Raw genomic sequence first — 27,491 nt, forward strand, 5'->3', positions numbered from 1 at the left:
TTTGAAGCTGATACCAGTCGGTCCGGGGGGTCTAGGAATTTTTCCGGGGTGGGGGGGGGGGTCAGGCCGAAGTTTATTTTTCTGCCTCATTTTTGAAGCCTAGTGAAAACGATGGTACAGCGTTACATAATATACGTTGTCTACAATGGTATTTGTGAACTTACTTTAGATATTTTATACTTTCCCCACTTTTCAATATTATTGCGATACCAATGAAGTTAGGTACGTAGCTTTTCTGTTCTCTTATTGGCATTTTAATTGAAGCCTTCATTCTTCGATGTTTTGGCACGGCCGTCGGGGAAACTTCCTGCAACATTGCCAACTTGAAGTTATTAAAATTGAATTAACCGGAAATTATTAAAATAAAGGATACCCTTCGGCCCAGTGGCCTAGAGCTAGTCTGACTGGCCTACTTGACTTGCGATTGCGCCCTCACACTTGCCATCATTCGGAAGTTCGAACGCCAACTGCAATTTTTGGTTTATGAACTGGTAGATTATCCCTGGTAACTTACCAATGCTATGTACAGCGGATTACCAGGAAAATTGGCCACTGGTCACAAGTAATCATTCTCGAACGTACCCATTGCTGAATAAAGGGTACCAGCAAAAATCTCATGCGCTGGTTTCCGAGCAGCATATGACGTCATTGAATTATAACGGTGACGCAGGATACCAGTGGTGTGCGCATGCGTGGCGTTCGCCTGCCATACTTTAGTGCAGCCTCTTCCATTCCTGGGACCAGTTTGAGCGGTAAGCGTACGGTTTTGTTCCATATATTTTGATTGCAGACTGCCAGTCTTACAAGATTTTTCACCCCGTGTAACCAACGAAGTTTTCCTCTGGTTCACGGGGGTGGGGATAGCAGGTGGATTAGGCACAGGGGGTGCAGAAATTGGCCACAAAATGAGGGAAATGCTTGAAGGTTTTCGCCGCGCCCATAATGGCGTCGAATTTAGAGCGTATAGAGGAACGCCATTTGATTGTTTGTGTACGTGTCCTGTTAGGCCAATGCTCGTTGGTGGACATTTTGGAATGACGAACTCAAAGCAGAAGCTTCCGTATTTCGCATCCTACCTAGGCCTATTATTCGGTCTGATTTGCAAAGCCTGGAGGCCTAGTAGGAGTAGGCCTAACGTTAGGCACATCGTATGAACATCTAGACGAGTCCAGAGAGTATAGACGGATCCCTAACATCAAAAGTCATTGTCCAACTCCGACAAGTCCCTTTATTTGAAGACAAATTCAGTCACCTACCAGAGGCAGAGAGAATGATCCCAGTTCTGAAAGGAAAGGGAGAGTTTTTTGAAGTGAAAAAATGTCCCTGTTTTGCCAGACATTCCCATAGTAATACAGTGTACATGTAGCTGAGTTGTGATGGTGATTGGAGCGTTTGTAGTAGCCTATTTCTCTTTTTCGAATTTTGGACTGGATAAACAAAGCAAGCCTGCCCCAAATCACGAGGTAGCCTATATTAGGTATGTTGCAACAGTGTCTTCACTGTGGAGATTTCAAATTGGTATGTTTACGTGAATTTAAAGAACTCAGATTTTATTCAAATTTTACTCACAAAAGGGTTAATTTGTCAAGTAAGCATGTGCACAATGTCCTATGCTCACAATATCGTGGCTGTTTTGTAACCCTAGGCTGGTGAGCTTCTTTTGTATAAACTGACGATGTATAATATCATTTCTTCATAATTATGGGTGTGCTTTCCAGGTTTTAGTTTGGGATCCGGGACGGAGTTCTGAAAAATTACCACATCGAACTAGCACCTTAGACCATAAACTTTAGTCTGTCCGAGCAAGTAGGCCTCTAAGATTTAAACAGGGTTGGCACTAGTCAGAAAGCCTAGTGTCATGTCCAACATAACGATCTAAATGTTACAAGAGGCGATTCATAGAGTCTTACACGCAGTTGTTCAGACTACACGAACTATGAAAACAAGTGCATGGGTCATGATAGCCCAGGTTGGACGTCATCTTCATTACATTACTAGAATGTTGTGCACAACTGCAGTCCTGCCATGCATGCGTAGAGTATCAAATCTCCAGTTTTATGACTTGACAGGAAAACACGCCAAATTTTATACAACATTTTAACACACTAAGAAATTTCCAAGTCCCGGGGGCACAACAATGACATTACAGCCAGAACATTCCTTCTGTTTCATTTTTTGAACCGTCCTCAGCTTCCGAACACTGGCAAAAAATACACATTTTTAATTCAAGCTCTTGTATGTGTCAGAAGCTATTTTCATAGTAATTATACACCTAAATTCACGGTAATTAGTATAGCCCATGGCATGCTACAGGCGGGATACAAAATAACCTTGCACAGTCAAACCTTATCCAACGGAGAGAGTGTCCCAACCCAGGAGAAGTGGGACAAAATCAGTCCTCACTAGCTCTGCTGAGTGGAGCGTTAGCTTTCTTCTTTTTCGCATTTGGACAGGATGGGTCACACTAGTGCTCCACGACATTACATACAGTTAAGTGACAACGATTTTCAAAAATTCCAAAGACTCAACAAATATACCTATATCACCACCTACTGGCTTCCTTGTATAGCAGAGTCAAACCATTTGGGCTTCAGTGATATGTCAGACTTTAAAATTTTTGGAAGCTGTGGGGTGATATAAGGAAATTTCTTGGAAAGAGGAGCATTCCCGGGATATTGAGCATGTCGCATGTTGCCACTGGCTGGGCATTATGGTTTTCTTGCATATACAGTCGAACCTCGTTAATAGGAGCATTGTCAATACAAGATTTTGCTTATAACAAGGATATTTTCAGGTCCCAATCCTTTGATCTTACAAATATAATACAAGGTTCCTGTTATAACGAGGTAATTAAGCCCGAAAGACCTCTTTAACAAGGTTCAACTGTTATTCCGTAAAGGCTGAAGACAGATTTTGTGAATTTCTGGTTGCATAAGCTGAAACCCAGAAACAGTCCCCAACCTTTGTCAAATTTCATGTCCAATTTCATGTCAAATTTCTACTCACCTAAGGGGCACAGCAAAGTGTGTAATATTCCATTCCCTTTTGGGGGAAGGGGGTAGGGAGAAGCAAAGACTGCAGAGTTCTTAATAATTTAACAAGTGCTGAGGGTTTGGTATCAGTGGCATTTAAAGGGCAGACTCGGGAGATGGCCATTCGGGACCATGCACTACCCTTCACCCCTAAATGAGTTGGGAAAAAAAAAAGATTTCTATAAAAATAATGAAAGGTGATTTTTTTGGCTGGTTGATTGCCCTTCCATAGGTGTGCAAAACTTAAGCCCTTAAATGTTGCCTGACCCCTCATAACCAAAAAAAGATAACAAAAACTTCTAAATTTCAAATAATTGTTGTGCCCCCTTCAATAAAAATTGGTTCTGGATCTGCGATTGGTGGCATAAATGGGGCAAGGGTTGCACACACCCAGCAGATATCTGGTGTGGGGCTACATGTATACAAGGCTTGATCCAGACCCAGATTTTTTTTTGGGGGGGGGGCCAAAACAAGTAAGCAGTGCCCCGCTGCACTTTTGCGTTAATTAACTGATCGCACCAATCACAATAAAGCAGCTGCTCAGAAACAATATCCTCCACAAAATGACTCTGTCCATAGAAAACATACTCGTTAAGACACTTCATATATTCACTCTGATTGATTAAATCAAATCCTTATCAGTTTTTTGTTTGGAGGGGGGGCGGGGCATAGTGCCCCCCCCCCGATCTGCCCTGGGGGCTGTACCTCTAGTTTGAGATCCCAATGAAATGAATGAGAACTCGTTATGCACAACCTGCATTTCCTTGGTTTCCAGAGCACCTATGGAAAAATACATGCATCATCAGGTGGCCCCCTCCCAGTGGGACGTTCACCCTAGGTGTGCCACTTGATAGTGTTAGGCTTGGGCTGGCCTCTTGTATGGCTCATCACTTGAAGCTGTGGGGGCCGGTGGCTGGTCTGCCACTTCTCGAGCAGGGGGAGGGAATCAGGGATGGATGGAGCTTGTGGATTGGTCTATTAATGGGTGATGCCTGATCAGCTCACAAATGGCCTCGCCCCATTTGAAATTGTTCTCCCATCTTTGCGATAACCATCAAGTGAGAAGTACACACCAATACGTATCTGTCCATGTTTCTCCTTTCTGAATGCTGCAGGATGTTTTCCCCAATGCTGATTGGCTCTACAAGCCTGACACCTTTGAGCAAGCCACTGACCGTTCTAGGCATCAGTGCAACCTCTTGTCTGTGGTAGGTTATGTTTCAGCATCCCCCCATCAGTCAAGTTTTTCCTTTTTTCCAGTTTAGGTTTCTTGTTCATCAGCAATAATAATGAAACAAGTAGTCCGTCTTGATATCATCACCGGAAAATGAAAACATCTCCACAGTGCATATTGCTTTTCACCTTAATTTAAACACAAAGCTTTATTTTTAGAGTGGGGTTTTCTGCATGTAATCAAATGGAAAGATATGATAAAATTATTCATCATTGGATTGTTCAAGTAACTCTATTGTCCGGGTTCAGTTTAAACACACAAGGATGCAGGTGGTGGGAATTGCCGGAGAATTTTGAAGGATAGAGGCAGTTCCTTCCAAGGGACACTTTCAAGAAGTAATTGGGAGATTTTGAAAGATTTGGAAGATTGTCCAAATTTTGCAGGATTTTGAAGGATAAAGTTTGCATCCCAGCCAAAATGTCCACAGAGTTAAGGGCTTAAAGTGGCCTACTTTGCTCCCACTGAGTGTGTAAATATACTTTTGTGCTGAGCCCAGGAGCAACAGTCTTGTCGAGACTCGGACTTTTTGACTCTTTAGTGATATTCTTTTCTAGGTATGCCCATTTGCTTTAAGTGCTGAGCTGGAAATTCTCTGCTACTGGACTGCATTTCATTCTGGTAAGCTGCTGATTTCTGCATTGTTTCTGGAGTATTTGACGTTCTATTTTCTCTCAGCTTTGCCTCAGGAAAATAGAATGCCTGATGCAGTGTTGTATTCGAGTCCCTGTAAGTCCATCACAAGTCTTTTTGTCTTAAAGACAATTCACACCCTGTTCAAATGAGCTATGACAAAAGTATTCTTTTGCCATTGTTCGCCCTGTTACTCATGACTGGCCTTGTGAAGGGACTTCTGACTGGACTTATGAAGGGGCTTGTGAGAGGACTTGTGATGGGCTCGAATCCAGCACTGGCTTCGTGTGCCACCTTGAGAGACTATTTTTAATAACACCTCTTGAAGCCATCCATAATGTTTTTGCACACCTCTTTAAAATTCACACATAAAATCGGTACAGGTTAACATATCCCCAGCTGGCCAACATACCTGCAGTTCTTCCTTTGCAAAACAGCAGTATGCAGGGAGACAGGATTATGGACCAGCCCCTCTTCAAAGCCGGAAAAATTAAAAAGACTCACTCATGTCAGTTTGCTGTATGCTTCAATTGCTTTGGAGAACCTTATATGAAGCAAAATAAGGTTTATGAGCTCATTACTGAGAAAATCCTGCAAGAAAAAGTTAACATTATCGATATGGCTCATTGTATAAATTAGGGGTCCAAGTTTTTTCATGTCCCTGTCACATGCGACATATGATGTGGTAAGTTCACAACGCATTTTTTAATTTCCAAGAGTGATAAAATAATGCAATATACCTGCCAAACAAATAAAAATAGTTTGAAATCAATTCTGGTGATATTTCCATGTCAAATTGCACAGGTCAGGTTTAACAGGGACACAAAATTGTCACACTTTTGGATCCCGAATTTATAGAATGAGTCATGTTTTTGGAAAGTGAAGACCTGTCTGATAATTGTTTACGAACCAGAAACATCTGTATGTGCACCACCCATGCAGGTTTTATTGTTATTTTTTACAGGTGAAGATGGAAGAACAAGAAAATGAGCCTGCCTCTAAGTCACAGGTGTTGGAGGGCAGTTCCACAGAAACTGAAGCCACAGATGAAAATCGCATTGACTTGTCTGTTGCCGTGGAAACCTTAGCTGGTGAGGAGAATCCAGAAGACAGCGTTTCGGGCCAGGAAGCAGGAGTCGAGGGTCTTCCACTACCGTCAGAGGATGACTTGCCCCCTCTGACAGCTCAGTATCAGGCAGTTAATGACTACACAGGAGATCAGACCGCTGAGGGTCTACCCACTCAGGATGCATCAGGTGATGGCCTTCCTGCTGAGAGCCAATCTGTTGAGGGTCTCTCCACTGAAGATCAGGCGGTGGAAGGCCTCCCTCTGCAGAATGAGTCGGTTGAAGCTCTCCCAAGCAATGAACATGCAGTTGAAGCATACATAGTCCAGGAACATGTGGTCAAGCTTACAGGTGAAGACCACACAGTTGGAAGCCTCCAAACACAAAGCCAAGCGATTCTGACCCAACAGGTATCTCATCAGATGGACCCAAGTGACCAGGTTAACATAGATTCCTCTAACGTAGTCATAAGCACTGTAGAGGTACCTTTGGGTGTCAGTCATTATTCCGAAGCATCCCAGATGGATGCACAGCAGGTTATGCATCATATAGATCCCAATATCGTAGAAGTGTCCCTAGCTGAAGCTGGCATAGATTCCGCGATCAGTGTCCAGCATGAGCCGCATGAAATGGACAATAACCTACATGTGGGTGGAGTCGAACTCAATGTCGAAGGTTACCACTGCACTGACCAGCCAGTGGTCATAACCCAAGAAGGTCAAGGGATGGGCCAGGATGTGAGTGGGAATCCAATGAACGTAGAGATCTTGTCCGGGGCAGACTCCACTATGACCATACAGCAGGTGTCTCAATCTTATGATCCAAATGACGGCAGCCACCCACAGTATGTTCATATTATCACCGCACCCGACGGTACCATGAACATACAGCAGGACTCCCAAGAAATTCCACTAGCCGTTGAGATACTGACGGGGCTTGCCGATTTCATGAATTCACAACAAATTCAAGAGCAGCCCCAGCTGATTGATCAGACGATGGTTGATGCGATCATAAAGCATAAGAAACACAAGCAGAAAAAGGATAAGGCAAAAGATAGAGATAAGCCCAAAAAGCACAAAAAACACAAAAAGGCAAAGCGATACCGGCTCACAGAAGATGCACAGTGGATGTGCGAGGTTTGTCAGAAGAAATTTGGGAGCAAAGCCAATCTGAAAGTGCACATGATATGCCACTCATCTGAGAGACCCTACCAATGTAATCTTTGCAACAAGACGTTCAAGCGAAACCGGTATCTCATTGATCACAGGAAAACGCACATTGGGGAGAGGCCGTATTTTTGCAGTTACTGCCACAAAGCGTTTGCTAAGAAAAGCTCGCTTAACTGTCACGAGCGCGTCCACACCAACCCGTTTTTGTGTTCAATTTGTAACAAGGGGTTCTCCGAAAAGCGCGGCCTGATCATCCACGTCAGGTCTCACACGAACGAGAAGCCCTTCGTTTGCAGCTTATGCAACAAAGCTTTCACTTCGAAGAATCCCTTACTCAGGCACGAGCGCAGTCATACTGGCCTGAAACCCTACGTCTGCTCTGTTTGCAATAAGGCCTTCACAAGGAAAACATCGCTGCATGACCACGAGCGCGTTCACACTGACGAAAAGGCCTTCTCCTGCGAAACTTGCTCAAAGAGCTTTGCAGCGCGGAGTAGCCTGCGAAGTCATCTGAATAAGTACCATCCTGGTGAGAGACCCAAGGTCCCTAAGTTGATCAAGACCTTGAACATCCAGCCAGTCGATACGTCCCCTGAAGCCCGCACTAGAAACTATTACAACAGAAAGCCTGCCAAAGGCTATGATAGTCTAGAACGGCCTTACGTGTGTAAAATATGCAACAGGGGCTATACCAGGCAGCGAACGCTCACAGTTCATGAAAGAGTGCATACCAATCCTCTGATGTTCGCTTGCAAAATCTGCGGCAACGTTTTCGCCGAAAAGAGATCGCTGGTCATACACGAGCGAGTGCACACCCGCGAGAAACCTTTCAAATGTGATATCTGCGAGCGCGCCTTCTCTTCTCGCACGGCTTGCAAACGGCATGAAAAGAGCCACGCAGGGCTGAAGCCGTACTCCTGCAAAACCTGCGGCAAGGCATTCACCAGGGGCACGTCCCTCAGAGAGCACGCCAGAATTCACACAGATGACAGGGCATTCTCTTGCCTGAAATGTGGCAAAGTCTTTGGGGCGAAGAGCACGCTACGAAGCCACGACAAAAAGCACCACCCAAACGAAAAACCGTTTGAAGTCCTGAAAATCATTTTCACGTAAAAGTGAGACCACCATGTTGAAATTAAATTAAGCAGCCAAGTCAATTTTCTTTGCTTGTGTATGCGAAATCACTCATTTTTAATGCTTTGTGTTTTACATTTTGTAAATTGTCATCAAGAATAGGCTTTGAAACAAGTAATGCCATGTACATTGTTCGTTGCGAAGCGTAATGGTAGATCCTTACATATATACATGCACTGACTGGCACTGCTCGTTCCATTTACAATTCACAGTTTCAAGCTAAACATGTTGGCAAGGGGGCATTGTGTGCATGTATTAAAACCTTTCGTAATATGCGCCTGTATTGCAGTGCTGGCCTGTGAGAAATGGAATTTGTAGAGTACAATGTATATTTTGTAACCCAACTTCACAAAATGAGTCATATGTGTACGTACGTCACCACAGCCACGTTTAAATTAAATGCTTTTATAAAAATTCTTGTACAGTGGAAGTCAGTATGATAAGAACCGTCAACATTTTTCACCCTCAACAATGTCGAACTCCATGAGGATGCCCAAACTTAGCCCAGTTTGCTCATCCTAATGCTAATTGAAACCAAAATAGCATAAAGAAACAAACATCGGACTCATTTTCTTGGTTCTAAGATCAATCGTGATGGATCAAGTAAAACTACATTTTAGTTTGGAAGGTCTCATAAATGTACCAGTGGAAATCAAAAGTCCATAACATTTGAACCAAAAGTGGTACCAACATGCAGTTTTCACAGCCATGAAGTTGACATTTGTACTCATTCCAGATGTTTGAGAGACGAACAGACCAGGGTTAAAAAAGGACTAATTTTGTCTGATTGCATCACAATTGCCTCCCAGTCTATTCCTCGGTTTGGCATTTCACTGTATGTTTAGTTTAGTTTAGTTCACCTTGTATTTTTATCTGGAAAATTACTGGAAAATTCGGATGTGCTGTTTTTGTAAATAGATGTACATGTATAGAATCTTAAAGACGGCAAAATCAGAAGCAACCTTTTGTGCATTCTTCAAAATCTTATTTCACACCTACCTGTCCACCCACACTTACCTTACATACCTAGTGTGGACATTCCTTTCTTTTCGTGCAGTTAAGGAAACTCAGTCAAAATACTCGTTGTGCTCAAACTGGGAACACGATTTTCAGCTGTTTTTTGTACAAGGTTTCCTTGACTATTCCTCTTCCTTTTACGACGGATGACCCCAACCCCACAATGCCTCTAAACTTCTTTTTCAGGTAAGGAGAAACGTCCTGTGGACATGCGCAAGTCCGCAGAACGTCTTCCTTTCCTGCATAGTGTGGACATCGTTTGTTCATAAGTCCACACTAGGTATGTAAGGTTAGTTTACTTATTCAAGCCTATGTGTACATGGCTCCAATTGACAGCCTTACTTGTAACAGGTCAAGAACATGGCGGCATTCAGTGTTGTGAAACATGCACTGGCAATCACTCAAATTTGGTTTGCCAAGGACTTTTTGACTTTTGCGCAGCGGTACATGTACATATGTACATGTTCATCTTTTCACTATTAACCCTCCTATGCTGAAGTCACTCTTTGGGTCACTTGGTAAACACCTCAAAGAAGCACAGCTGTGTCGTGTTGTGCACTGCACCAACGTGCAAGAGAGTGACCTTGGGCACTTGTGCATATTTGTGCTGTAAAACTAAAGGAGGGTTAAGCATTTTGTAATCTCGTGCAGTTTTCTTTCTCTCTCTCAAAATTAACCTGTGGTATGGGATTCATTCTTGCAGGAGGCTCTTGTACAGGACCATGGGGCGCAGGTCGTTTGTTTATGAACAAGAAGGTTGTCATGCGTTTTCCATAAACTATCAAGACAGTTTCCATTCATATGCAGTCACATGTGTACTAAAGCTCCATGTACGTACTGGTAGCTGTCAGGGTGTAAATGGATTTCAGAGCCGTAAAGGCCCCCGTTAACGAGCAGACAGGCTTCAAAACATACCAGAACGCACGTGCAAGTTTGTATATTGCTTCAACAGGAATTCAATTATTGGCAATTTTGTTACATTGGAGCTACCGTAGATGTCTTGAAAATTCCACAGAAGGTGTATATACTGTCAAAGTGTTTTGAAATTTGCCTTTATCAGAGATCTGGTTACATGTAATATATCTGAGCCCGAGGTGAGAACAGTTTTGTTTTTAAATTTGCTTGTATTATTACCTGCCGCTGTTAACTACAGAGCTCTGGAAGTGCCATCCAACTTGATGAGATCCTGACTTTTTTTTTCTTGGGATGATGGCATAATACAGGCAAGCTGTCAACATCCTGCGATAATTAATTAATATCACGGGATGACGACACCCAGCAAATGTGATGTCCACGTCACAGAATTTATCTCGGGATGTCGTCATCCAACTTCGACGATGTCCTCATCCTGTGATAAATTATCAAAATTGTAGGATTTCGTCATCCTGAAAAGAAAATATCAGGAATTCAACAACCTCCAAAGCTCTGTAGTTCACCTTTCACTGTTGCGCATACTGTCATATACAGTTTCGGATAAATGCATTAAAGTTGTTTTCATTTTGGAACCAGAAATGTTTAGTTTCAGTGTGATGTATCTTTAAATGTGTGTATGAATGTGAGAATGATATTCCCCTCATCGTGTTTCCATTCTATGTGTCTACAGTCAGAAATAGTTAAATTTTTTAAAAAATCATGACTTTAATAAGAACTGTCGTGAGACAAAAACTCAAATGTATAGTACAAATTTGTCACGGTGTTTGTTTCCCCTTGGGAGGAATATATCGTAAGGATGAGTTTAGGGAGGGAGTAATCCTCCGCCAGGCTTTTTTTTCTCTTGTCACCAACAGAGTACAACAGCGCCTTCCCCTCCCTTCCCAAATCCAGGAAATTTCTGCCTAATAAACTTGCACGAGTAAACAAGTTGGAAGGACTTGTTGTATGTCGATTAAGATGTAAGGCTGATTTCGAAGGATGTAGGTGATTCATATGCATAGCCCCAAAAATTCTTCAATACGCTGACAGAAACTGATGGAGATTTTCAAAGGATGGGATAATGATCAGCCCTCCAATGAAGATTGGTGCATTGTAACATGGATGCGCGCAGCAGGCAACTTCGTACGAGTCAGCGCTCTAGTTGTTAAATGCAGCTCTATGACGATTGCACATTACTGTGACGTTCGTGACAAACAAAAGACGTTGGAGGTGCTTTAAGGCAGCACACATACCTTCCCTTTTCCCTCGTTTGCGTCACAGTTTAAGCTAATATGCGCATGCTCCAAATGACGCAAATGAGACATGCTAATATGGAAAGTCTGCATAGCACCGTGATCAGAATATCGACAAAAATATAATATCAAATCAGTGCTCTGAAATATGTGATTGCTACATATTTCAGAGCACTGATTTGATATTGTACTCTGGTCGATATTAGGACGTGCTATCCAGTTCGTAAGTGTGACGTCACTTCAGTTTAAACCACGCCTACTGCACAAGTGGCTGCACATACACGCATCGATCGCCGTTTACATGGAACCGGAAGTTAACGCGCAACTTCAGTGATTGTCCAATGAGAGCCTGAAAATCATGGCGCGTCTGCCTTTGTGACGAAGTCACTTACGAACCGGATACAATCTTTGGTGTTAACGCGTCTAAACACATTAGTCTGAGTAAAAACAAAGAATGTTCGAAACCTAGTTACGCACCACACAATACGTAAACAGTACGCGTGCGGCAACACTCTTGCCAACCGCAACATCAACACAGTAGTACATGATAAATTCTGGACATCATAGCTTGTCGTGCGATAACAGCAGCCGCAGTAGGCCTACTCATCCCGTGGATGAGTTCCTGGAAGTGATCGACTCACACACTTTTGGAAAAACCAGTCGAGGCACACGCTATTGGACCACTTTCTCAAGATGTCATTCATGCATTCGCCTTCCATTCAGGTAAGAATGTTATATTTCATGAATGCAACGATGGAGATTTGCAAAATACCTACAGCACACCGATTTTAATTTTCTGTTCTCGTTTCCAATAAAAACCCCGTTGCCCTTCCAGCCCCAAAGACTTCCCATCATCGCCAATGACAGTAGTCAACCAACGAATCAAACAAGCAAATTGACCAACCGACATCTTCAGTATTATCGATTAATGTAAAAGTGGGAGCCAGTCAGCATTTTCCACCCTTGATTTTTGCCATCTATACACGTCATTTCAGCCATGTTTTTCCCGATCAGTCCACGCATGGAATTAACAAGTAATGATCACGAACCTTAGTTCGATAATATACATTTGCTTTCCTGGCGACTGTTGCTCACTTATAGCACTGCCAAAATGTCCAATAAAAGGCAGATGCTGAGGACCCAACCAGTGCCACCCACCAGATCTGGAATCTTTAAAATTTCAAACCAAAGACGCTCGAGGATCTATACTTGGGCTGCAAGTGCTGTTAATATCTCTCCTCAAATAATTCAACAGATGGAAACAAATTATTATCAGGGATCGTCAGCTTGTAAACAGGTGTCTCATTCAACTGTTGCCACCCTACTGCGATGGAAAGAGTAAAATTCAAACCAAAGCCAGATGCTGAGGATCTTGGCTGAGGGTGCAAGTGCTAGTAACCTCTCCCCTCAAATATTTCAAAAGATGGAAACAAGAAACCCTATTGGAAATGGTTAGCATGTCGGCAGTTGCTGTCTCTTTCAACTGTTTAAGTGCCAACCACCAGCGGTGAGATTTTTAAATCGCAAATCAAAGCCAGATGCTGAGGATCTTGGCTGAGGGTGCACCTGCTGGCAACCTCTCCCCTCAAATACTGCAACACTTGAAAATAATACGTCATATTGCATATTGAATATTCAGTTGGACTACGGTTCCAGTTTTGCTCAACATATTCTTTTCTAAAGCCCTGGGGCACCGGAGCCTGTGAAACTTCAAACCAAAGCCAGATGCTGAGGATCTTGGCTGAGGGTGCAAGTGCTAGTAACCTCTCCCCTCAAATATTTTTACAAAACAGGAAGCAATATTGGGATATTTCGGCTGGATTATATTTCCTGTCTTGTTCGACTACTTCTCCAAAGCACTGGAGTAATGGAATCTCTGAAATTTGAAACCAAAGCCAGATGCTGAGGATCTTGGCCGAGGGTGCAAGTGCTAGAAACCTCTCCCCTCAAATATTTTCAGAAATGGAAAACAGAATTCACATCAGAATTTTCAGCAGGTTAATATTTCCTGTCTTCTTCGACATCTTCCTTTTCTAAAGCAGTGAAGCACTGGAATCTTTGAAACTTCAAACCAAAGCCAGATGCTGAGGATCTTGGCTGAGGGTGCAAGTGCTAGTAACCTCTCCCCTTAAATATTTTTACAGAAACAGGAAGCAATATTGGGATATTTCGGCTGGATTATATTTCCTGTCCTCTCTGAAATCTCCCTTTTACAAGCCCTGGAGCACTGGTATCTCTGGAACTTCAAACCAAACCCAGGTGCTGAGGATCTTGGCTGAGGGAGCAAGTGCTGGTTACCTCTCGCCTTGAATATTGCAACAGTTGAAAACCAAAATTCATGTTGGAAATCGTCAGCTTGTAAGCAGTTGCTGTCTTATTCAACTGTTCAAGTGCCACTCACCACCGGTGAAATTTTTAATCGCAAGTCAAAGCCAGATGCTGAGGATCTTGGCTGAGGGTGCAAGTGCTAGTAACCTCTCCCCTCAAATATTTCAAGAGATGGAAAACAGAATTTGCATCCGACTTTTCAACAGGATAATATTTCCTGTCCTCTTCGACATCTTCCTTTTCTAAAGCAGTGAAGCACTGGAATCTTTGAAACTTCAAACCAAAGCCAGATGCTGAGGATCTTGGCTGAGGGTGCAAGTGCTAGTAACTTCTTCCCTCAAATATTTCAACAGATTGAAACAAGAAGTCAAACCGAGAATCGTCGACGGAGGGAAACGAGAAGACATGACGTAATATTCAGCTGACTACAGTTCCTGTCTTGTTCGACTACTTCTCCAAAATACTTGAGTAATGGAATGTCTGAAATTTCAAACCAAAGCCAGATGCTGAGGATCTCGGCTGAGGGTGCACGTGCTGGTAACCTCTCCCCTCAAATACTGCAACACTTGAAAATAAGACGCCACATCGGAATATTCAGCTGGATTTTCCTGTCCAAATCGACTACTTCTTTCAAGAACTGGAGCACTGAAATGTTTTGAGTATTAAACCAAAGCCAGATGCTGAGGATCTTGGCCGAGGGTGCACGTGCTGGCAACCTCTCCCCTCAAATATTTAAAAAGATGGGAACAAGCAATCATATTGGAATATTGAGCTGGGGTGCAGTTCCTCTCTTGTTAAACTACTTCTCTCAAGCACCGGAGCCTTAAAATCTCTGAAGGTTCAAGCCAAAGCCAGATCTTGGGTGCAAGTGCTGGTAACCTCTTCCCTCAAATGTTGCAAAAGAAACAAGAAGCAATATCGGAATATTCAGCTGGATTACAGTTCCTGTCCTTTCCAACCTCTTCTTTTCTAAATGCCTTGAGCACTGGAACCTGTGAAACTTCAAACCAAAGCCAGATGCTGAGGATCTTGGCTGAGGGTGCAAGTGCTAGTAACCTCTCCCCTCAAATATTTGCAGAGATGGAAAACAGAATTGCATCAGAATTTTCAGCAGGATAATATTTCCTGTCCTCTTCGACATCTTCCTTTTCTAAAGCAGTGAAGCACTGGAATCTTTGAAACTTCAAACCAAAGCCAGATGCTGAGGATCTTGGCTGAGGGTGCAAGTGCTAGTAAACTCTCCCCTCAAATATTTCAAGAGATGGAAAACAGAATTTGCATCCAAATTTTCAGCAGGATAATATTTCCTGTCCTCTTCGACATCTTCCTTTTCTAAAGCAGTGAAGCACTAGAATCTTTGAAACTTCAAACCAAAGCCAGATGCTGAGGATCTTGGCTGAGGGTGCAAGTGCTAGTAACCTCTCCCCTCAAATATTTCAACAGATTGAAACAAGAAGTCAAACCGAGAATCGTCGACGGAGGGAAACGAGAAGACATGACAAAATATTCAGCTGACTACAGTTCCTGTCTTGTTCGACTACTTCTCCAAAACACTTGAGTAATGGAATCTCTGACATTTCAAACCAAAGCCAGATGCTGAGGATCTCGGCTGAGGGTGCACGTGCTGGTAACCTCTCCCCTCAAATACTGCAACACTTGAAAATAAGATCGACGCCACATCGGAATATTCAGCTGGATTTTCCTGTCCAAATCGACTACTTCTTTCAAGAACTGGAGCACTGAAATGTTTTGAGTATTAAACCAAAGCCAGATGCTGAGGATCTTAATTGGCCGAGGGTGCACGTGCTGGCAACCTCTCCCCTCAAATATTTAAAAAGATGGGAACAAGCAATCATATTGGAATATTGAGCTGGGGTGCAGTTCCTCTCTTGTTAAACTACTTCTCTCAAGCACCGGAGCCTTAAAATCTCTGAAGGTTCAAGCCAAAGCCAGATCTTGGGTGCAAGTGCTGGTAACCTCTTCCCTCAAATGTTTCAAAAGAAACAAGAAGCAATATCGAAATATTCAGCTGGATTACATTTCTTGTCCTTTCCAACCTCTTCTTTTCTAAATGCCTTGAGCACTGGAACCTGTGAAACTTCAAACCAAAGCCAGATGCTGAGGATCTTGGCTGAGGGTGCAAGTGCTAGTAACCTCTCCCCTCAAATATTTGCAGAGATGGAAAACAGAATTTGCATCAGAATTTTCAGCAGGATAATATTTCCTGTCCTCTTCGACATCTTCCTTTTCTAAAGCAGTGAAGCACTGGAATCTTTGAAACTTCAAACCAAAGCCAGATGCTGAGGATCTTGGCTGAGGGTGCAAGTGCTAGTAACCTCTCCCCTCAAATATTTCAACAGATTGAAACAAGAAGTCAACCGAGAATCGTCGACGGAGGGAAACAAGAAGTCATGCCAGAATATTCAGATGACTACAGTTCCTGTCTTGTTCGACTACGTCTCCAAAGCACTGGAGTAATGGAATGTCTGAAATTTTAAACCAAAGCCAGATGCTGAGGATCTTGGCCGAGGGTGCACGTGCTGGTAACCTCTCCCCTCAAATACGTCATTATGAGATGGAAAAAAATTCTCGTCAGCTGAGGAAGGTGAAGGTGGTGGCTGAAGGTGCATGTGCAGCTAACTTTTCCTTGAAACAATTCATAAGCTCGAGAAAGAGAACTCACCAGGAATGTTAATCTGCTTGACAGTTGCTGACATCCTGCAGCCTTATTTGAATCCAGTACATGCCAACAAGTAATATATACATCAACTGAAGATAACATCTTAATATGCATGTGGAAACTCAGCCGCCAGCCTTATAGTTCTTCAAGACGCGAACAATCAGTGCATATTGAAATAATATTATATTCAATATATGATAGGTTACTGGGTTTTTTGCGGACCTCAGGTTGGTTGGATGGAGGCGGGGCCGAAAAGTGGGTGGGAGGGTGGCCCTAAAGTAGATCAGATCACTTTCACAAGTGCCTTATTACGGGAGACACAACGTGATCAGATTACATTTTCTAAATGCAATACTTTCGACTATTATCACGGTTTGTAGCTTTATTAGAAGTAGTAGGCCTACTTTTTGCTCGTAGTTTTCAATTTATAATTTGACATTCTTAGAACTATTTTAATACCACGGCTAATTTAGGTCTCAATTTTCAGCCCAGGGACCGATTTTCAACTGAAGAGTGCGCTGCCAGTTGAACTCACTAGGATGGTGGCGTTAAACACTTTTAGGAGAAAAAATCAATGTGTTTTTCTCTGTGGGCATAATTTCGCAGCAATATGACCTCTAAAAAGACAACTAGGCCTATTGTTGTTTAGCGCTAGAGCTCGAAATCTGCACTGGTGAATGAGCACACAACAAAGGAAGTGCCCTGCCACTATATTCCACCGATTGTTGCAACAAAGCCTGCATGTTTGAAGGATAGGCCCCGCTTCAAGTTGTCGCTGGGTTCGTGTACATACTCAACGGAGTCATGCCCATGTAGACGGATTGCCCACATTACCGTTGGATGACACAGGTAAGACGGTGCACTGTTATAGCGCTGATAATACTCTGAGGTAAAATCGAGTTAAGCTAGGCCATTGACATGCAGCGATAATTGTGAAAAACAGAATATGAAGAATTTATATTCCCTAGGCTAGTGTACAACAGCAGAAAATGTGCAGTACAATCTATGTGTGGTTGGTTTGAAAAGTGAACACAGTGCCCGGATCTATCCAGCACTTCCTTTCGATCTGTAGAAAAGATAAGGGTCACCGCGTTCACCTGCAAAATAGGACCGGTAGTGTGATTGTACACAATCGTACAGCTCTGTAAAGATCAGTTTGCCTGTGTGGAGAGGCGACAATAAAACCCAAGGCCAAAATTAAAGTTAGTGCAAATCTGTTGTCGAAAACGCAAACCATGCTTACATGGTTGTTAAACTAAATGGCATGTTTATTGGCCTGTGGGCCTACTGACGTTGTGTCCAACTACAGCACAGCCTCTAGGTGGTCTAATTCCAAATGTTTATGGTTCGGGTAAATGCTACGGTTGCAGCGTATTAATTGCGCGACGTCTTAGACTGTTTCTGCTGTTGAACAAACATGTGTCTGCCTTCTGAGGGTAACCTCTTGCTTCAAACTGAGACCTCAATCTGTGGTAACTAGTGCTTGGTTCACGGTATTTTCCAAGGCAGACCGTGCGTGTCATTATTCACGGGGTGTAGTGTATAGGCTCTGAAGGCCTCTCTCCAGTCATGTCTTGAAAATGTTACCCCAAAATCCTCTTGGTACAGCTTGTGGAATCATATGAATGTTACCAACTTTAGCTCTGCAAGAGTAGGGTTATAGGTTTGGCTGTGATCGGGTCACTTGAAAATAATTATTGGTTGCTCCGACATGCAGTCCAGGGGATTTAAAAAGGGTTGTCGGGGAGGTGTATTTCTGCTTAGAATAGATATTCACACCTGATGAGAGGTCGTTACTTTCTGCTCATTCAGCTTCAGTGTTTGACACTTGTGATTCGTATTGGCTACTCTCTGATCATGTCAACACGTGCGGTTCCGGCCTTTGATGTCTCGGCGGCGATGCTTCCAGCAGACACCGTTGCGGTTATTACCGGCTCAGCCGACGGTCTGGGCAAGGCATTTGCAAAGGCGCTGCTCCAAAAAAGTGCCAAGGTAACAAAGTTGCATCCAATCAACAACATTAAAATAGTCATCAGCAATCAGTGAAGTTATCAGAAAGTTTTTCATTGTCAAGATCGGTGGCCTTTTGACCAAGTCGTCGGTGCAACTTTTGTTACAGAAGTATGGACATATCGCCAAATTAATTGGACCATGTACGATCATGTGTTGTAAAATTTGTCTGATCATTTTCGTCAATTTTGTTTAGGGTGTGTGCCTTTCGGACGTGAACGAGGAAAGGGGAAAGATAACTCTTCAAGAATTTGTGAAGGAGTTCGGCGAAGATCGGGTTACGTTTGTGAAATGTGACGTCACGGTACCTGCAGATATAGAAGGTCAGTGTTAGAGTTATCAAGTTGGTTCCCAGACCACAAGACTCCGTCATGAAATCGAAGCTCAGTGGCAGTCTCTTGCCCTAACTTTTTTTCCAACGACGGCTTTCAATATCCCCCCATAAAGCGATTTCATGGTTTATAACAAAGGGCAAATGAACTTTTGAAATTTTTTATTTGAAAGCGATTTTTGTAAAGGCCAAGGAGCGATTCGGACCCGTGAACCTGATGGTGAATAACGCAGGAATCCTCAACGAGACCAAACCTGACCTGTGCATCGACGTCAATGTTGTAAGTACACATGTCTCTCGGTTGGCCTATATACACAAATGTGTGGCAAAGTGGCCTACCTCCCCATTTTAATTGTCTACGTACACGACAAAAGGGGTTCTTTGAATACAATCCACAAAAAATACCGGCGTGAATCAACACCAATCATCCGTTTAGCCTTATGATCCTACACCCTTCTTGAAACGTCTGATTTTGTCGTCTTGCTTCCAACGTATCTCATGGAGTTCTATATTTGCATTTTAAAAAAGATGTTTTGTCAGCGGTACGATCGGACCGTTATAGTCAATGGAAATGTGTCTTTTCGTCATAGAAAATGGTATACCTTTGTATTGCCTCACTGATTAATCCTGCTGAAGGTTTGTGCCTGTATTATCTTTTTTTTCAGAAAGGAACAACCAATGGGACTTTTACTGCTATAAAATTCATGGGGTCTGAAAGTGGTGGAGAAGGAGGCAAGATTATCAACATCTCTTCCCTGGCTGGTGAGCATGCCATGCTGGGTGTCTTAGTGTATCTGAGCGGTGACTTGTGATGTTTGGTCGAGGGAATTAAGTGTCATTCGGATGCAGGAAAAAATGAACAACTGGAATTATAAGGAGAGTCTACGGTTTCATTTGACTTATTGTTAAACTTTAATTATTTGTTACTCTTTACATTTCAAAGTACCAATTACGATTATAAATTCAACACGTTCAAGAGTCTCAAAATATGTGACTAATAACCGCAGACTCATTCCAACAACCTAAAACCTATTTGAAATTTACAGAGCAGAAATACTGAATATTTGACTGATATTTTAAAGTTATATCGCGTTATCAGTATTATTGAGGGGTAAATTTGTAGGTTGGCCTACATCATAGAGGGCCTGCATCAAAGTACAGTGCGTGGTATGAAAGCTTCAAAGTTTTCTGTTGCCTATAATGTTTTTATCATCACTGTCTCATGTTTGTTCGTGCAACTTCTCATGTTTGCATATGCCATCATTTTCTCCTTTCCCTACGTGTTACGTGCACCAGGTGTGGGACCTGCCCCGTTTATGCCAGTCTACGCAACGACAAAGCACGCTATCGTCGGCCTGACCAAATCCTTGGCGGTAAATCTCGGGTTTTTGTTTTTTTTTTGTCTTTTTAAATTGTTATATCACTCGTTGCATGGCATCACATATTTTTCATTTGATTATCGCATGCGTTCTTTTATTTTGTACCCCGCCAGGCTGACACACGCCTTCGAGATCAGGGCATAACGTTTGGCGTCTTGTGTTCTGCCTTCGCCAAAACAAGTCTTATTGACAATCCAGCATTCAGGCACCCAGAAGAGGATCTGCGCATGGCACATGCAGTCATGGCCAAGCAAGGAGTGTTAGAGTAAGTACATAACGACCTTTGCTTCATACAAACCTGGTGTCATACATGACTGACAACGTAATGCTCTCACCGCACACCCCTTGGTATTCCTGTTATTAAAACTAGTAAAAACCAAAGCTAATTGAAAGTTGATGGTATCATGCAGACCTTTTACTTCTTCAGGTTCACATTTCCATTTTGGTTCAAAAAGTGAGAATCAACCTAAATCTCCCTTCTTTTCTTTTCTTTTTTGTCTAGGATATCTGAGGTAACCGATGCATTCTTACGGCTAGTCTTAGACGAATCGCTCTCAGGTAAAGTGGTGATTCTCACCAAGGCTGCAGGCTTATCTGTGGCTTAATTGCATAAGAACGAGGTTGCCGAAAACGACCTGAAGAGTGAAAGGCTGTGTTCTCTTGTTCACAACAGTCTCGTGTTGTAAGAGGGATTCGTCGAATGAGACTATCTACATCGTTTGTAATTGGAAAAAGAACAATTTACAGTCAATATATTGCGTTCTTTATATTTCATTATTATAGACATGTGATTTTGTAATTAACCGGAGGGAAAAGATAGTTGTGATATTTAGTAAATATATTTTAGTAAGCATTACATTGATAGTTGATGAAGTGATCGCTTATGATCATGGAACATTGTAGTTAGGCTTAGCGGTCATATTCTTGCTTCTCATGGTTGCCCTAAAAGGAAACATATTTCCCTCTACAGTTCTACATGATAACTTGCCTAAAAGAATCTTTTCACAGGGAGTTTACTCCCTTAACCATCCTTGAGCCAATATGCTTTCGACAAAATGCCTAATTTCTTCATTTTTTTATTTAATTTTATTTTATGTTTTGCTGTTATTTTATTTTTTATTACTGTTTTTTGATAACTGCAAGTGATGGACTGAACCTTTTGAATATCTTACCCAGACAATCTGATTAGTGTAGCAATAAATCTTACGCATAAAGCTGTTGATGAATACTGACCTCTACCAGGTATCCAATTAAATATGAATGGTTCGTACTTATCAGGTAATATTCATTAGTTTGGGCATTTTACTTCTGTAATTGGCTCATGATTCTACAGCACATAATCCTCACCACGTTTCTCTCTGAAAATAGGGAGTTAGGCCATGTCTTTAACACCTTATTCGATCGCAAGGAATTATTTTGATAATGTTCCCTGAATCTGTCTTATTCGATGTAATCTGTCAACTGGGGTTGTGTCAGCCTATTTTGTGCTCTGTGTGATAAATCACAAATTTTTAATTATTCATCAACGTACATAAAATTTATCTTTAAGGAACTGTTTTTCATTGCTTTCATCTTTATTCTTAGGTTACCAAAAATAAAAAGTGAACCTCGCTTTGAACTCAATAGGCCTAGGCCTATGGCCGATTTGTGAATAGGTTCAGTTCCTGGGTAAAGACTGTAATAATGCAAAAGACAATGGGTGAAAGGCTGCAACCGGGTTAGGCAGCCGGTTCCTAAAACGCACTTGTTTTTCTGGCTGTGGGCGAGTAATATTGGCCGCACGCAGCCCTGGGTCACTCCCGCGGAATTGCAATCACTTCGAAAGGCTGCGGAGCGCGCGTTATCCCCTCGTGACTCTTGAAGGACACGTCTGCGCCCTCTGGAGTCTTGAAAGTGAACTGATGCAGGAGAGAGGAGAATATGATGAAAAGCTCCATCTTCGCCAAATGCTTGCCCAGACAGACGCGTCGACCTGTGAAAACATTTCATAAGATCTGAGGACAGTCATTTTCTCTTCAATCCTGCGCCTTGCAATATCTCATGCCAAATTATTTAATGACATTGATACTGTACCAACAATTTTCACAACAGGGCCCTTTGATGTCAGCAACATGCTGGGCTCGGTTTAACATTTAAATATGGAAGGGCTGCGTAGCACCGTGATCAGAATATCGACAAGAATATAATATCAGATCAGTACTCTGAAATATGTGATTGCCTAGCTTTTGTTAACTCATGAGTACTTATCACATATTTCAGAGCACTGATTTGATAATAATATTCTTGTCGGTTTCACATTTGCTCTTCGCTTCATTGTAGACACAATATTATTTTACAAACAATGGAGGTCCTCGTTTCTTTTTACCTAGTCCAAAAGGAATGAATTTTTCCGGGCGAACAAACTTGCCATCACTGTCCAGGAATCTGTCGGGTCGAAACGCCATCGGATTGGTCCATTCGTTTGGATCACGGAGGATGTGCCACATGTTGATGAGAATAATAGCGCCCTCTGGGATATGGTACCTTGCAACGACATAAGAAGAATTGAATCACTAGAAGCTCGAGTAATTTTTAGTTTCTTTGTCTTTGCAATGCGATTGGTTTTGACGACGGATGTCGGCATGTGGAAGCGAGGGACACTGGAAAACGTTGAGACCAGTTAAATATCAATTCAAGCTCGTGAGTCACTGTGACTAAATTAGAATCAAAATCATGGAATAACGGGACACAATGAAATGAACTTTCCCTCCGAGGATTCCTCAAAATGAATTGTCAAGTCTCGCTGTTGGTTCAATTATTCTGGCATTTTGACAACCCCCCCTAATGAGTACAAAATATTCTGGCGATGTGCGCACCCCCTATTCAAGGTGATTGGACTTGGGGAACACGATTCGGCTGCAGATGAGCATCTTACGGATGTCTACCTTTAATTGTTGGTCAATGACTGGTCAAAAAAATGGAAAACTAGTGATTTATTAGTTAGTGCCCCGTGCATATCCGGTTGAAAAAAAATTGAAGGTTTTGGCTAGATACTGACCCGGCCACGGTTGTGTCCTGCAGGCATTTATGCGGCAATCCGAGGGGAACGATGGCCACTCGCTGAATCTCGCAGAGGACGGCCTCAGTGTAAGGTAAGCTTGGTTTGTCCAACCACCTAGGCAGCCTGTTACGGCCCACTACTCGATCCATCTCCTGCTGCACCCGACTCTGGATGTCAGGGTAGGCGATCATGTAGAGCAGCGCCCAGCGGAACGTAGTCGTCATAGTCTCTGTTCCAGCCGCAAAAAGTTCAGACACCGAGTAGAAGAGACTTGTCGAATTCAGAGCTGTCTGCTCACCCTTTTGAGCTTTAACCTCAATGGCGTCTCGGAACGCATCGGTGTAATCACGCGCCACGCCGAACTGATATCCTTCCGCGTGGTCTCGCAGAAGATTCCTCAGCATTCTCTGGAAAGCTTTGTCGTTTTCAATGTGCTTCTTCACGACTGGGATAAAGGTCAACTTGGACACGATCGGCAGAAACTGCACCACTCCAGCTATGCCACTGTTTTCTATGGAATTACCGATAGCTTTAATGAGCCCCGTAAACCTGACGTCATTGTATTCGAACCTGCTTCCGAACACCAAGAAGCAGATGACATTGGCAACAGCGTTCCCGAGAATCTTCTTTGGGTCGAAACTCTGGGCCCCTTTCTTGCGTATCTCCTGCAGCAAGTAGGCCGCTTCCGAGGCGATTTGCTGTTCGAATGTGTTCTTCCCCATTCCCAAACTTCGTAGTTTCGTCGATGAGAACTTCCTGAGCTCTATCCATGGAGAACCATACGCAGACAAGACACCTACGTAGGAAGAAAAAGCAATAATTGCTGCAGCCATCTTTGTATTTCGGCGATACCACCAATCACGGCCGATTGGTCTGCTTACTTTCATGCCATAAGGTACCTTAAAAGTTGTTCCTTGATTTTGCATCAATACGTAAAGCTTTATCCGGGACTGAAGTTTAAGAGTTAAAACCTACTTTTGGCGTAGCCACGTGACCTATAGTGGATATCAAACATCAACAAACACGGTGTCCTCCCATCAACGCAAAGTGTTGTCAAGAGTGCCACCAAAAGTAAGTCGATATTCAAACTTATTCGAACTACGTATTTATGCTGGGTACCGGTACTGCATGTGACGAAAATCGGCCTTATTTGGGTGAACAGCACTGAAAACACACTTTACTGTAGGAGGACGCCATGTTTGTTGATGGCTTATACTCACTGTAGACCACATGATTTGGTGGGCGCAATCAGTCTATTAGGGCCCGATCTGTTCCACACTTAAATTTATCTCATGCGAAAAGAAGCCAACAGAAACACCTCACAATGAAAGGACAGCATATAGGCTGGTAAATCTCTGATGTGAATGATTGTGACAAGACTGATTATATCCTGCATAATGTACCATCCATAAGCACTTTTACCTTTGCCCGGATTCGTCAACTGGCTGATTTCAAATTCGGGACGTCCGCTGAGTTGGTGCTGGTCTAGAGCCTCTTTGGTGTGATCAAAATCCTGCAAGACCACGAAGAGCTGATTGAAGACTTTGAAGCTAAACACAGGACCATATCTTGTGAGTTGAAAAGGGAAACAGAGGGGGAACGATCTTTAGTACCATAAACGACTGTTTTCAGGATCAATGCAAATGACTTTTGCACTTTGCTGAGGAAAAAATTATATTATTTCAATTTCCTAATGCCAGCGCTGCGACCACAAATAAAAGCAACTTAACTGAAGACCACTATATTCTTGTCCACTGATATAATCTGATTCAAAACTTTGAGCACCCGAAACAGCACGAAACTATACAAATTCTTCCTTAACATTAAGCACTTAAACTATGATTTTGTACTTTTTATATCAGAAATACTCAAGCTGTTTTGAAGAGTTTAAACAGGTGTCTTTATGATGACCAATGATTGTTTTCTGTCAGGCTAGTGAATAAGTTCTGACACAACCGTTGAGTGGTTGGTTTCACTCCAGGAGAAACACACACTCGATACGGCCGAATGAATGGCACTATCCGCTCCAAGCGGGAAGAGAGAACGTGTTTTTCAATGAAATAGACAGTCCTTTGGTACGAACTCATCACGGCAAAAGTGCGCAGGTTTATTCACTTTTGACGCGGGCACGCTGTGCACGCGCAGTGCATTTATTCTGGAATGTGTGGTCTTTGCGTGCACGCCAAACGTGTGCAGGAACCTGAGGCCAATTTCATAGAGCTGATTAAGCACAAAATTAGCTTAAGCGTGAATAAGCCTTACTTTAAAAAACAAAGATTACCAGCTCAAACTCTATCTGATTGTCAAGCTAACCAAAAGACAGCTAAATACGATCCCAAAACAATATACATCTCATGGAGTTTTGGCTGGTTAAGTGATTTATCAAGCAAGGTTTTCTCGCGTTTGAGCTGATTTTGTGCTTAAGCAGCTCCGTGAAATTGGCCCCAGCTGGTCGGAAAGCTTCATACAAGTCTGTCTTTCTTTAGCCAGTGATGATGGTACACTTTAACCCAGGTCAGACAGCATGTGCCCTGTTCAAGATTTGAAGGGAAGCTGATGAAAGCGAAGTGGACATTTTTCTGAGAATGTGGACTCCACGGTGGCGGTACCTCTTGTTCTGTTGTCGTGTTGGTGGCTTGTACTAAGCCTACGTATTGTCCTACCCTTTTGTCCTCAACCCTCCAGACAAGATAATCCCTCTACGTACCTGTGGCCCATTTCAGTTATCGCTTCGTAAGAAGGCAGCTTCATCATGGCCAGCTGAGGTATGTTACCGAGTAGCGGCCAACCCCACGGGCCAGGAGTACACTTGAACTTCTTCGGCCGGCGGAGGAACCAGAAGAGGAGGATGAAGATCAGTAATCCGAGTAGACAAGTCCGGATGTTGACCTGATTTAAAGTTTCATTCCACTCCATTACTGCAGCTTATTGACGATATCTAAACCAAAATATCGCCAGCGAAGAAATTAAGAAACTTGTCTAGCCAGACGTGATGTGATACATCATTTTCCAACAAGTGGGAACTTGATGAGATTATAGGGTTTGGAACTCCCAATTGTAGGTTCAAGGATTAAATCCTGAGAAGCTGAGCTTATTAAGCCTCTCACCACCTAGAGAATATAGTTTGGTGCCTGTGGGGGAAGACAGGGCAGTTGCGGTAGATCACCTAACCAGGCAACACCTGTAATAATAAGCCAGTTCAGTATTTCAAAAAGCCAAGGTGTTTCGGGAACAAAGTCCGCGCGTGAGTCGGCGTATAATTGCACTGATTGCGCGCGCGCGTATAGCTAGCTTTTCCCAAATGGCTGTTCCCGAATAGCCTCGCACTGGGCATGAGCTGTTTGAATATAGAACTGGCCCACTGCCCCGACATGAGCACAAACTGGTAAAATAAACGCAGAAAAGGAAAACAACATAATGTGGAAGGGCTGCGTAGCACCGTGATCGACGAGAATATAATATCAAATCAGTTCTCTGAAATATGTGATTGCCGAGCTTTCGGTAACTGAGTACCTTCTTCATGGCAAGCAGATTCAGTTCAATCAGTTCAGTTCAGGGCAATCTGCTTGCCCTGAAGAAGGTACTCAGTTACCAAAAGCTCGGCAGTCACATAAAAACAACATAATGTACTTGGCAACAAAACTTATTTTAAGGAGAACATATGGTGTTAGCAAGAGGACAACCTCAGGGCAACCCATCCTCTACATAGTCCCCATTACTATGATTAAGTGCATGGTTTTCCTTTACAAGATTATAGGTTTGGGAACAAACTCACCAGGGTCAATGCGATTAAAGGTGGCAGAGAAACATGCAGTGGGCGAGTACAAGGCAGCAGCAATTTAGACACGTTTCCAATGTGCAGAGTCGTTAGTTCGCCTGATTTGTCAAGATGCCCTGGCTTATCTGACATGATGTGTACCTCAGGCAGATTTAATCTGACGCTGACAATGCATCTCGCAAGGTCAATGAGTCCAGAAGGTTCGATACGCCGTGTTAAAGTATAGCCTTCTCGATCCCTGCACTACATAGACGGGAATCATGATTTTTTGGTAAATAAAACGGGGCGGATACCGTTTCACTGTCTTCTCGTCAAATGTTACAATCACTCGTCAACCTTGGCCAGAAGCTACGAAATGCATGATTCTCCAAAATAAGCAATGAAGGTCTCATAAGCCAAGCCGTTCAAGATTCCGATGGACGTTCACGCCTTAATTACACCGCAACCTTTGTGCCCGTACTATTTATCAGGCATATGTAAATAGTCCATATTTTACA

General features: G+C 42.9%; 3 protein-coding genes across 6 annotated transcripts; 2 read left to right on the forward strand and 1 right to left on the reverse strand.

The window, feature by feature from the left end:
* Positions 1 to 97: 97 nt before the first annotated feature.
* Positions 98 to 10,795, forward strand: LOC110981136 (uncharacterized). Of its 3 annotated transcripts, none has more exons than XM_022238427.2 (4): positions 98 to 752; positions 4,148 to 4,240; positions 4,821 to 4,884; positions 5,861 to 10,795. In XM_022238427.2, the coding sequence occupies exon 4, from the start codon at positions 5,867 to 5,869 to the stop codon at positions 8,243 to 8,245; it is 2,379 nt and encodes a 792-aa protein (XP_022094119.2). In that variant the 5' UTR covers positions 98 to 752; positions 4,148 to 4,240; positions 4,821 to 4,884; positions 5,861 to 5,866; the 3' UTR covers positions 8,246 to 10,795. The 3 variants fall into 3 exon arrangements, with proteins under 3 accessions (XP_022094119.2, XP_086987280.1, XP_086987281.1); XM_087131154.1 differs by lacking the exon at positions 98 to 752 and adding an exon at positions 766 to 990; XM_087131155.1 differs by lacking the exon at positions 98 to 752 and adding an exon at positions 1,004 to 1,477.
* Positions 10,796 to 11,943: 1,148 nt separating this feature from the next.
* LOC110981219 (15-hydroxyprostaglandin dehydrogenase [NAD(+)]-like) lies at positions 11,944 to 21,799 on the forward strand. 2 transcript variants are annotated; one of them, XM_087131264.1, is made up of 8 exons: positions 11,944 to 12,171; positions 17,106 to 18,448; positions 18,663 to 18,789; positions 18,971 to 19,077; positions 19,463 to 19,559; positions 20,094 to 20,170; positions 20,290 to 20,441; positions 20,679 to 21,799. In XM_087131264.1, exons 2-8 carry the CDS (start codon positions 18,239 to 18,241, stop codon positions 20,779 to 20,781), a joined length of 873 nt encoding a protein of 290 aa, XP_086987390.1. In that variant the 5' UTR covers positions 11,944 to 12,171; positions 17,106 to 18,238; the 3' UTR covers positions 20,782 to 21,799. The 2 variants fall into 2 exon arrangements, with proteins under 2 accessions (XP_086987390.1, XP_022094289.2); XM_022238597.2 differs by lacking the exon at positions 11,944 to 12,171 and having other exon boundaries at positions 14,885 to 17,305; positions 18,269 to 18,448.
* LOC110981220 (cytochrome P450 2J4-like) lies at positions 19,686 to 27,403 on the reverse strand. The gene is made up of 6 exons (XM_022238598.2): positions 26,992 to 27,403; positions 25,924 to 26,154; positions 24,639 to 24,784; positions 23,214 to 24,012; positions 22,542 to 22,699; positions 19,686 to 22,148 (listed from the first exon to the last, which is right to left on the reverse strand). Exons 2-6 carry the CDS (start codon positions 26,130 to 26,132, stop codon positions 21,970 to 21,972), a joined length of 1,491 nt encoding a protein of 496 aa, XP_022094290.2. The 5' UTR covers positions 26,133 to 26,154; positions 26,992 to 27,403; the 3' UTR covers positions 19,686 to 21,969.
* Positions 27,404 to 27,491: the final 88 nt, after the last annotated feature.

This window comes from Acanthaster planci, linkage group LG21 (genome assembly GCF_054643075.1).
Source record: "Acanthaster planci isolate LZ-2023a linkage group LG21, COTS_SCS, whole genome shotgun sequence".
Taxonomy (NCBI): domain Eukaryota; kingdom Metazoa; phylum Echinodermata; class Asteroidea; order Valvatida; family Acanthasteridae; genus Acanthaster; species Acanthaster planci.